Consider the following 12,249-nt stretch of genomic DNA (forward strand, 5'->3'; position numbering starts at 1 on the left):
GAGCGCGACGCGTTCCGTTTTCTAATACTGAAGTATAAATACTTAATACAAATGACATAATTTCAGATATTTGCATGCACTGTTCTTGAATCATTGAACTCACGTTTACCTCCTGCATGTCTGTATAAAGAACAATGACATAAGAGGAGTTTCACTTGCAGTTCGATCGGAGCACATGACACGGAAGTAGCTGCACATAAACATCATGATGTTAGGCTTCAGCAGCAGTTTATAATCATTCATCAAAACATGCAAACATACACTCTGCTGTTCATTATCTCCTGTATTTTGGGGTGCTCTGCTCAGTTTTATGTTATAGATGATCGGATTGGATTAGGGAGAGAGTTTGATGGAATAGGTGGATTAAGCGGAGGAGGAGTAAGTGAAGTTTTGTTCACTTTTTAAAGTGAGTCTGGATAATTGTGTAGGTGGGTGCTATTGACAAAATGTTGCTTTTGTTCTCAGGCCACTTCGAGACTTCTTGTCAACTATGAAGAACCGTATCGGAGTCAGATATTGGATTTCTTATTCAAGGTATTGGGTCACGTGAGCCACAGATGTGTGACATTTAAAGAAGGACATTTTTGAATAACCGAATGTGTTGTTGTTATGTTTTGGGTTTGGTTTTATTCAGCCCAACTTTGGAGCTTCACTGCACATCTTAAAGGTAGAAATAGGAGGCGACGGCCAAACTACAGGTAATAAAGTGAATCTGTTGTCTGTTTGACTTGCCCTGATCGATTAATTTGTTCAGTAATGCATTACAAATTAATTCATACAGTCAAAGATTTGAACACACCTTTTCTATAATAATTATGTTTTTGATTTCTGATTTAAAATTAAGTCAGGTGGAGCATAACGTAATATATATATATATATATATATATATATATATATTCCTGACAAGAAACCCATAATTAGTAGTTTGGCATAATATTGTCAATGAGCCCAATGGCTTTACTTCTTTCCAATAAGGCCATAGTAAGGCCATGTATTCATAGCAAACTTCGCTGTTAATGTGAAAAAAAAAAAATTGTACATGAATGAGTCATATGATGCGAGTCATGTGGTACCAACATGACAAATACAAAAAAAAAAAACATAAAACAGGAAATGACATGATGATGAAGTGTTCATTCCTGAAATTCTCTTACATTTGACCTTTTCATGACAAATCAAGGTTCATTCAGGTTGTAAAATGTCATGTGATGAGCACCCCCGTTTTATTATTTTAAGGTGTCCTTGTTACAGTGTAATTATACATACAAGTACTGAGTAATATTAATTAACTACATGTACTTACTGTAGTTTGGTTTAGAGTTAGTTGCATAGTTAGTTAGTTAGAGTTAGTTGTTTTTATAAAGAATAGAGAAAACATTCTAAAAGTGTAATTTACTTTTAGAATATTTAGAATACTTTTTGTACCATGCTGTTGATACCGTGGCTCTCTTCCTGGGACTTCAAGGACATATTTATTGATCAATATGGGCATAGTATCCTGAATATGTTGTTGTTATTGTTATTATTACATTCTGGTTTATAATGTTCTACAGTACACTGAGGTACAAAGAGTATAAATAGCAAAAGTATAATTAGCATCTATCTAGAAATATTTACACTTAGTGGAAAGAAAATACGGTTACACTTTATTTGAAGGTGACGTACTGTAGGTACTTTGAATTTACTCAAATAAGCACTGAGTAATATTAATTAACTACATTTACTTCTTATAGTGTTACGTTTGGTTTAGGGTTAATTATGCATAATTTACTGTTATTACTATAGTAAGTTCATGTTGTAACATGCAACTACGTCACCTTAAAATAGTGGGTAATACTTTATTTTACAGTGTCCTTGTTACATATGTTACATGTATTTACCGTAGTAATAACAGTAAATTATGCATTATTACATGCAAAAAACCCTCAACCGAATCCTATCATACCCTAACCCTATAGTAAGTACATGTAGTTACTTAATATTAATCAGTACTTAAATATATAATTACACTGTAACAATGACACCTTAAAATAAAGTGTAACCAAATAGTGTTACCGAAAATAGTGTTTTCCCTCAATGAAAATAACGCTTTTTGCACTTAGCAAATAGACTCTGCATTATGTAGACTATATGTTGTTGTTTTTTAAATAAGACAATTCTAACTTTTGATTGACTCAATGATAGTGATGCAAGGATAGTGTGGAGTTATTAAAACTATAAAACAATTATAATGTAAAAATGTTTTTACACTTAATTATAAAAATATTTCACACTTAGAAATACATTTTTAGACTAAAACAAACAGTTCAACAAATACCAGTCTCAGCACTTTAGGTTTCCAGAAACACTATTAAGAAACTTCAAGTTTGGATTACTGACCTTTTTCTTCCCGTTTGATTGACAGATGGCACAGAACCCTCTCACATGCACAGTAAGGATGAAGGGAATTTTTATCGGGGATATGAGTGGTGGCTTATGAAAGAAGCTAAGAAGAGAAATCCAAACATCAAGCTGATAGGTAATCTATTTGTTCCATACTGAATTTGCCATTTATATTATAAGGACAGAAATAATGTAGACAAGACCACAGATATTTGACTTTCAATGGTTTGATTTTGAAGGTCTTCCCTGGGCATTTCCAGGATGGGTTGGATTTGGAACCCAATGGCCTTACTTCTTTCCAAATGTTACTGCCAACTATGTTATTACATGGATCATGGGAGCAAAGCAGCATCACAACCTTGACATTGATTATATTGGTGTATGTATTGCTTATAATTAGTCTATTACTGATGTCTATTTTAAAGTGAACCTTTATTTGAACTCATTTTGATATATTTTTCAGATATGGAATGAAAAAACATGTGATCCAGCATACATTAAGGTAAAAAATAGTAATCTTAGTTCCAGCCTAACTACCTTGGCTATACGATTATTAAGATTTTAGTCAGTCCAAATTTATCTGTCTGTAATTTCCATAGGTGCTAAGAGATATTTTGGACCGAGCTGGTTATACAAATATCGGCATCATTGCTGCAGATGGAGACTGGTCAATTGCAGCTGCCATGTTGAAAGATTCATATCTGAATGATGCTGTTGAGGTGATAGGGTGAGCAGTTTGGAACATTTGGCCTTATAAACCCACATTATCAACCAACTAGCTGAGTGTAAACTAAAGTGTAGTTAAAGTTTACAGTCTTTTACAGTGTCCACTACCCAGGCACCCACACAGTGAAGGAAGCTCTTATGACGGAGAGGAAGCTTTGGTCATCTGAAGACTACAGCACCTTTAACGACGACATCGGTGCCGGATGCTGGGCTCGCATTCTGAACCAGAACTACGTGAACGGCAGAATGACCTCGTAAGCTGTTTTCAGAAAACTTTCGCTATCTCTGCACTGTGATACACATGACGTGCTCAGAGTAAGTCTGCTTTGTTTTAGGACTATATCCTGGAATTTGATTGCAAGTTACTATGAGAATCTGTCCTTTGGTGGAGATGGGCTGATGACAGCGGAGGAGCCCTGGAGTGGACATTATGTAGTGGATTCTCCCATATGGATGACTGGTAACATGTTTACAAAGCTCCTTTCACACAGAGCATTGATCCCTAAAACAACTGGCGTAGATTTGCTTGAGTGCCTTGTGTGTGAACGCAAACACATTCCGGGACTGATCCTCGGGTGGGGACCAAGTAACATTTCTAGCATCAGTCCCGGAACATGCCCTGTGTGACCAGTTCTGTAAGGGGTGTGTCGTAGTGATGATGCATGTGTCGTCGCAATTACTTGGGTATCGTGCGACTCTTTGGGGCTGTTTACACCTGGCCACTTCATGCGTTTTCTCAGATCGGATAGCTATCCGATCGTGAAAAGACCAGGTGTAAATGCCCTCCGAAACGCATTCGAGACGGATTTGAATCCGATAGCTCAAACCACTTCAGTAGGTGGTCTGGGCCGCATTCCAGACGAAACTGGACAAGTGTAAATGCATCTGGTTGTTGAAACCACATATGTAAATTGTACTCCTCCCAAAAATGCTAAAATATAAACGTGTGAGAGCGTGTTATAGGCTATATGTTATAGCCAGATATGACGACGCTACTGGAACACGCGCATCACCGCAGATGAGCAGCTGAGCATTCATTAAGCCAACGTGCAAACTATCGCAAATCAAAGTGAAAGTAAGTCGCAGACGCTTAACACACAATCATCATCATTAAAAGTAGAGAAATGAAATGATCTTACCAGGGCTGTTGCCGCTCACTCTTATTGATTGCGGTCTTTGATTTAGAAATTTTTAGCTGATGATCAATAAAATGCAGCTCATATCTGTTGCTTTCGTGACGGGCACTCCATTAAATCTGCATATAGCGCGGGAATTGAAGATCGGATTCAAATCCGTTTCGCAAAAACACATTTATGTGACCAGGTGTAAATGGAATCGTTTTGATAAATCAGATAGCTATCCGATCTGAGAAAACGCATTAAGTGGCCAGGTGTAAACAGGCTCTTTGACTGGGGTTTTTAAATGCAGATCAACGTTCACTTTGCACAAAGTTTATGTCCGTCATCTTGATGTCACGTGAATACACATTATCAGTGTATTTTGTGAAAGGCGCTTAATAGTCATTTAAATTTGCTGCCCATCGTGTTTTTTTTTTTCTTTTAAAATTGCCCTTATGTTTTCAGATCATGTTAGGATCATATATATATATATATATGGTATACCTAACCATTCACATAGAAATTGGGTTATCAACCTTTTTCCTACGCCCCTTGATGCTTTGTGCGAAATATGGGAGTAACTACTGATACTGATACTCAAGCATCAAAAAGTTTACAAAGACAACGTAAAAGTATTTCAAACTATTAGGGGTGTAAGAATATATCGCAATGCAAAAATGCAACAATATCTATCGTGGATAGTTCACCCAAAATGAAAATTATTGTGAGAAAAAAAAATCAAGTTTAAAGAGTTTTAGTGCCAGTACTACATTAAACTACTATATATAATGTTAAATATAATGTATAATAATGCAATGGGGGAATATTTGTGGGTGCTGATAATGCCAAATGTCTTATGTTACCAGTAAAAAGTGGCCTACATTATTTTAAATATATATTTAGTTAGTGACAGAGTGCAAGCATATTCGTCTAAAATAATTCTGTATTTTCAGCTTCAGAATCATGAATATCTTTTGTCTGGTGTCACTATTGTCCTGTGCATTGGGTTTCCAACACCAAATCAAAGCCTATTCATTTATACCCACAATGTAATACCAAATTTAGCATTTTCATCAACAGTGCCTATTTTGTTAACCTTTTATCATGTCTTCGTAATTGGAGTATCGCAATTATATCATCTCGTGAGTTCAGTATCATGACATGTGAGTATCGTTACAAGCCTACAAACTATGAATCAAGCTGTTTAATCCAAGTCTTCTAAAGAGACAATTCCTTTATATTATGAACAGATTTCGTTTAGGCTTTTATTCGCATATAAACATTGATCAGCGCCAAAACATATATGGTATACACTTATATATACGGCAAATGCACAATATATGGCAGGGGTGCCCAATCCTGCTCCTGCCGATCGACTGTCCTGCACAGTTCATCTCCAACCCTAATCAAACACACCTGCCTTTAATTTTCAAGTGATCCTGAAGGCCTTAAGTGATTGCTTCAGGTGTGTTTGATTAGGGTTAAAACCCGAAGAAGTAGTTTGATTAGGGTTGGAGATGAAATGTGCAGGACAGTCGATCGGCAGGAGCAGGATTGGGCACCCCTGATATATGGTAAATGAATCCCAACCCTGCTTGCTTGATCTTCTAGAACAAACATCATTGGTTTTCACGCACCAAGTAAGCCCGTGGGACTACAATGGCTTGTTGTAGCAGATGAATGTCAGTTATTTCCTCGATGAGTGTTGAATTTTGTTTCTTTTTCCTGTATGAATTTCTTTTATTTCTTTTTCCCTGTAGCGCACACAACTCAATTTACAAAGCCAGGCTGGTTTTATCTACAGACGGTGGGGAATCTCACCAGTGGAGGAAGTTATGTGGCTTTAACAGACCGTAAAGGGAACCTAACAATTATTATTGAAACCATGGTGGGTGGTTAATATTTTCTTAGGTCTTGTGAAGGACACAAGTTTCAGTGAATCATTTATTTTGACCTCTATGCACAATATGTACACTCCTCCACTTTTCTTTTTCTAGACACACAATCACTCTCAGTGCATTCGTCCTCCTCTACCGTACTTTGACGTTTCCCCTCAGAAAGTCACATTTCAGCTCAAAGGTTCTTTTGTAAGTGCAGTTCTGTCCGTTCTTGATATTTCAATCCATTTATTTCTTAACCTTAAGGCTTAATTTTATGTTTTCTGCTTTCATCTTTTTTTCAGGCACATCTCACTGACCTTCAACTGTGGTACTCAAAATTGGATTTTGAGACCAAAAAAGACACGCTCTTTGAGCGGAGGAGTCCTGTTAAGGTTTAATTCAATCAGTTCAGTCCATGTTTCATGTCTTAACACATTGCAGGATTGGCAGTAAATGAAACTTCCTGTTTCCACACAGGTCTATAATGGTTCCTTCACCTTAAAACTGGATGTCGATGAGGTTTACACAATCACAACAGTCACCACTGGACAAAGAGGTTCAAACCCAGAGCCCCCCAAATCCCGCCCGTTTCCAAAGAATTACTCTGATGATTTCACTATTGGTAAGGAGTATTAGTGTCAAAAGGAAACTATTGGCATTGACTCAAATGACATGTCTAACAGCATTTCTTTTCATTCCAAGATGTCCCTCCATTCTCTGAGGCTCCGTATTTTGCTGATCAAACCGGAGTGTTTGAGTACTTCAGAAACAGCTCAGATAATGGCTCGCACGCCTTTACCTTACGACAGGTGATCACTGAACGGCCGGTCACCTGGGCTAGAGATGCCGACCAGACCATCAGCATCATAGGGGACTACAGCTGGTATGTTTGTCCTCGGAACAGTGATATTTTGATGAGAAGATATCAGGGTTTCCCATACATTCATTAATTTGTGGCGGCCCGCCACATATCAACGCTGAACGCCACGGATTGATTCAGATTTTTTAACTATTTAATATGGGTAAAATTGTATTTTATTCGCGCTGCTTGCTCCCCCTCTCTCTCACAAACTGACAATGGAGGCATGACTAGCCCCTCCTTCTCTTACCGCACGATCTGAATCAAAACATGAGCATGTAGAGGGCGGATTGTTGCCGGTGCTTAATGCTTATTCCCCCGGCGAAGATTCCAGAATCAATCGGGATATGAATGGTTAGTATAATGAACACTGTTGCTCAACATAACTCTGAGAAGTTGTCTAGATGTTAAGCGCGGTCGCGTTTCATTACAGATTCGCGCAAAACTTTTGCGATATTTTTTTTTTTTTTTTTTTTTTTTTTTAATATCAATTAACGTTACAACTATTGCGAAATGACGGCGTTTCCATTAACCGATGTTATGCGACTAAAACGTAATTTGTTCCTCTCACGATCAGTCATTCCAAAAATCATTGCAACGGACGTTGGTAGGTTCATATAACAGCCACCAGACTAGACATTATATTATTATTATCTCCAGGTTCAGGTTGGTGTGTGTTGGTTTTTGTCCACCTCAATCTCCAGGTGTGCGTGTGTGTGTGTCTGAGTCTGTGTGTGTCCACCTCCAGGTCCAGTTTGGTGTGTGTGTGTGAGCCTGTGTGTGTCTGAGTCTGTGTTTGGGTCTGAGTGTGTGTGAGTGTGTGTCTGTGTTTGAGTGTGTCAGTAAGTTTGTGTGTGTTTGTGTGTGTGTTTGTGTGTGTTTGTGTGTGTGTGTGTGTGTGTGTGTGTGTGTGTGTGTGTGTGTGTGTGTGTGTGTGTGTGTGTGTGTGTGTGTGTGTGTGTGTGTGTGTGTGTGTGTGTGTGTGTGTGTGTGTGTGTGTGTGTGTGTGTGTGTGTGTGTGTGTGTGTGTGTCCAGTTCCAGGTTTGTGTGTGAGCAAAATTTGCAACAAAAAGTCTGTGGAGCAGTCATAGCATAGAAATGTAGCAATGGCAATGTCTTTAAGTTATCTGACTCTAAGTGTTGGCAATGGGAATGTGTACCTGTCAATAAAAATATGATATATATATATAAACATTATATATATAAACATTATATATATATATATATATATATATATATATATATATATATATATATATATATATATATATATATATATATATATATTAACTTAATCACCCCCACTCCCCCCCCCCCCCCAGTCCCCAAACACCACACCACCGCAAATAGAATCTAATTCTGTGGGAAACACTGGATATATTTTTTAATTACACACATCATACAATTTTTATTAGCACATACTAGCACATAAATATGGATGTCTACAATGCTAATAAATTGAATGACCCTTAATGGGCCATATCATACACCCGGCACAATGCAGCACCAGGCCCGACACAAGTGTTTTTTGCTAGTTTCAGTCCGACGCAGTTATCATTTTCACGTCCTACGCCATGTTGTTTAAATAGCAAATGCATTTGCGCCTATTTGTGAGCCCATGGGTGTGCTGGTCTGAAAACGAGGTTCAGGCGCATTGTTGACGCGTTGCTATTTTGAGGCAACTGAAATAGACTGCGCCATTGACTAACTGAAATGAAGTCAATGGCGCAATATTTATTTTTGTTATTTAAAGAGTGTGTTAGTAATGTGCTTCTATAGGTGGGTCCATAACGAGCGTACACTCTTCTTATTATACACACACACACACTCTGCTTATTACACACACAGGGACGCACAGCAGCAAACAAACATGCCAAATAAAAAAAATGATTACAATTTAAAAAATGATCATTGTGTACATAAAGATATGGTGGAATCCGGCTTGTCCCGTAGATGGTCTAATCACACGCTTTAACCTCGTGCGTGAGCAGATCCGTTCCCTCTCTAGAGAAAGCGTGCAGTCTTTCTGCTTGCAAATTCCGCCATGTTAATAGCGAATCCACCATGGCGCGAGCGCAGCTGGCTTTTAAAGGGAATGGGAGATTAGACTCTGATTGGTATATTGCACGTTACACCCAAAACACACCCATTACTCATTAAGAGAATAGGAACAACCCTTTTAGACCATGCGCTGGGTGCGCCGATCATTTTTCCCGTTGGTAAACTAGCAAAAGTGAATTTGAACAATATTTTGCTTTTAAATTTGCTGATATTTTTGTGTGTTGTAAGCCTAATGAAGGTTGATTGAGCGAAATTTTGTGATGATGCAAGTTTAGACTAATCTGTTGGACTTATTTTGGACGTCCCAATTTATATTGGACGTTTATCCACCACATCTACAAATGATTCGGGGGTTCGAGGCTCTATATTTTCTATTTAGAACACACACTTTGCAAGATATTTTATGAGATGTTTAATTCAATACTGCAGTTCTATAGTAAATGGCTATGATTAATTTTGCCTCATAATTAATATAACCAAACTTCACTCATGTCTAACTAGGTCAGACCTGAATGTGTCCTGTGATGTCCTCATTGAGACGCCCATCACTGGAGGTGTGTTCCTGGCGGCCAGGGTTGATCAAGCTGGAGAATCTGTCCGAGAAGCAAAGGGTGTCTTTTATTGGCTTTATGCGAATGGAACCTATAAAGTGACAAATGACATAGGTAACAATTTTGTATTTCCCTTTTTTTGAGTACAGCGTGTTCATTTTTGGTTATATCATTATAAACAGGGTTTGAAATTAAGTTTTCTCTCAGCAGCCAATTTTTAAGCTACACCATAAAATTACAGGTAAATAAAATAAAAGAAGTGGGTTTGTGTGTCAACTTGCTGTTGGAGAGGTGAGAGCCTGAGAAAGTTCAGCTTGTATCGTGTTATCTGCGGAAAATGAGTATTGGAACCGTTTCAGATATTTCAATATCGTTATGTATCGAAAAATCGATATTTTTGACAACACTACTTTGCACTTAGTTAAAAGGGGTGGTATAAAGCCCTTTTCACAAGATGTAAAATAAGTCTTTGATGTCCCCAGAGTGTGAATGTGAAGTTTTAGCTCAATAAACCCCCACAGATATTTTTATATAGCATGTTAAAATTGTCACTTTTTGAGGGTGAGCAAAAACGCACCGTTTTTGTGTCTGTCCCTTTAAATGCAAATGAGCTGCTGTTTCCAGCACAGGGGGCGGAGCTACAACAGTCTGTCCTGAACATTTCAAAAACTTTTAGCCTTTTATGTTCAAACCGGAGTCAGACAAAGATGAAGAGACTCAAGAAGAAGTTACAACATGTAGAAAACATTTCTGAATGGTTAGTTGATGAATTTATGTAGCTTATGTGTAGATATCTTCTAGTCATTGATTAGCATATTCTGTCATGATAATATATAAATCGCGTTCCCGGGGGTGGGGTTTATGTACATTTTAGGGTTTGTGACGTCACTAACCCGGGAGGAATGTCGTGTAGTCCCTACCAGCCTTTTGTTGTAGTCCTTAAAAAGCAATTTCTTTAAAAGCAAATATCTCCCTTTGCTTTGGACTTTGAACGTTGTAACTTTGCAGATGTTGTTTATGCTCAAACAGCAACATTACACACTAACTAAAGTAAAAAAAGTGAAATCATAATCAACCACCCCTTTAAGTATATTACATCAGATGCCTTTTTAAAAGACCACAACTGAAAAATGCATGTATTATAAATAATATTTAACCCGCCAAAGTGGCTAGTAGGAGTGACTGTGTTACACGCCACCGCTGAAATCCAACCACGGTTAGCGGGTGTTGATATCAAGCCCTGCTTACTAAGCTATATGAAATTATTTTTTACCCTGATTACAATCTTAATTTTGTTTCAACTTAGTTTGGTTCATACCTGAATTAACCATTTTTGTTGTATTGTGACTGATCTTTATGTTTTTCACACTAAAGGTGGAAAGAGAGTTCTTGCTGAAGGGCTGTCAGGAACAAGGGAAGGTGTATGGTATACCTTAACCCTTAGTGTCAAGGTAACATCTACACACTTATGTGCAACCTTTTTACTATTTATTATGTCTTTGTTCTAAACTGTGCATCTTTTGGTCCGCAGGGATATTTTGCCTCAGGGATGCTGAATGGCTATCCGCTGTGGGAGAACGCTGTTGTTCTCGAACCCAAGAATGGATGGGCTGCACTAGGAACTTTCTCTTTTGAATATGCACAGTTTGATAATTTTGAAGTAAATGCATATTGATTTCCGCTTACTTTGATACCTCACATTCATGTTTACTTGATTATTACAAGTTCACGCCATGTCGGAATTACCGTAATTACGTCATCGTAGAATTATCAATTACAACAAGAGCTCTGACTTGTACCACATGACCTCTGCAATCTAACTGCTGCAGATTCATTTTGCCGTTGATAATGTTGGCATATAAACACACAATTCTGAAGATGTGAACAGCTCCGTCACAAGTTGTCGTCTCGTAATTACGGTAATTTCATGGCATGAACACAGCATATTGGTGCATTGACTCCTTTCACCATGTTCAGGTTTCTTAATATCTTTTTTATTTTAGTGCAAAAATAACACTGTGATGAATGTCTTATTTTATTTTATTTGGTGATTTGCCTTATTTTTTTTTTTTTACTGGAATGATCAGTTGATGATTGAGGATTTATAAATGAGGAATGCGAGTATGAAATATTAATCTTTAAAAAGGGACATTGTGTGCCAATGAAATTGAAGTAGACAGTGAATGACTTGCACTACCAGTTGAAAGTCTGGACCTATTTGTTTTACATAATTTTAAATTGTACTTATATCTTATACAGAATAAAAATTGTGGAAAAAAAATAGTTTGAATGACTCCTTCAGTACTGCTTAGAAAGGATGTACAACATAAAAATATAAAAGAGACTTGACTTGTACAAGAGCAGTCTACACGTAGGCTGTGTTCGAAATCGCCCCCTATACCCTCATTCACTTGTCCCTACATTACTCCACTAATATAGTCCACTTGAAGGAGTGAATTAAAACGAGTGAGTGAATTCGTACACTGAGTGCACCGGAAGGGCTGTTGTTTTTGCATAGTTTGTGCTTGCTGTCTAATAATCATTTGAAATTTAGCAATTTAACTAGCTCCAGTAGCAATGAAACTATTTATCTTGAACTCTGTCATGGAGACTAGCATGTATAAACCTTATTAAACAATTTAATAATCAATTAAAAAGCATTTATTAATAC

The 12,249-nt window shown here is 37.5% G+C and overlaps 1 protein-coding gene across 1 annotated transcript; it reads left to right on the top strand.

Annotated features, from left to right (window-relative positions):
* The first annotated feature begins 16 nt into the window (after positions 1 to 16).
* Positions 17 to 12,226, top strand: galca (galactosylceramidase a). The gene is made up of 17 exons (XM_081378542.1): positions 17 to 378; positions 466 to 534; positions 635 to 698; positions 2,405 to 2,518; positions 2,622 to 2,761; positions 2,846 to 2,884; positions 2,982 to 3,109; positions 3,207 to 3,362; positions 3,444 to 3,568; positions 5,987 to 6,114; positions 6,224 to 6,313; positions 6,409 to 6,498; positions 6,584 to 6,728; positions 6,809 to 6,989; positions 9,529 to 9,692; positions 10,953 to 11,029; positions 11,110 to 12,226. Exons 1-17 carry the CDS (start codon positions 250 to 252, stop codon positions 11,251 to 11,253), a joined length of 1,983 nt encoding a protein of 660 aa, XP_081234668.1. The 5' UTR covers positions 17 to 249; the 3' UTR covers positions 11,254 to 12,226.
* Positions 12,227 to 12,249: the final 23 nt, after the last annotated feature.

Source organism: Scardinius erythrophthalmus (genome assembly GCF_964197995.2).
Source record: "Scardinius erythrophthalmus genome assembly, chromosome: 11".
In the NCBI taxonomy this organism is placed as follows: domain Eukaryota; kingdom Metazoa; phylum Chordata; class Actinopteri; order Cypriniformes; family Leuciscidae; genus Scardinius; species Scardinius erythrophthalmus.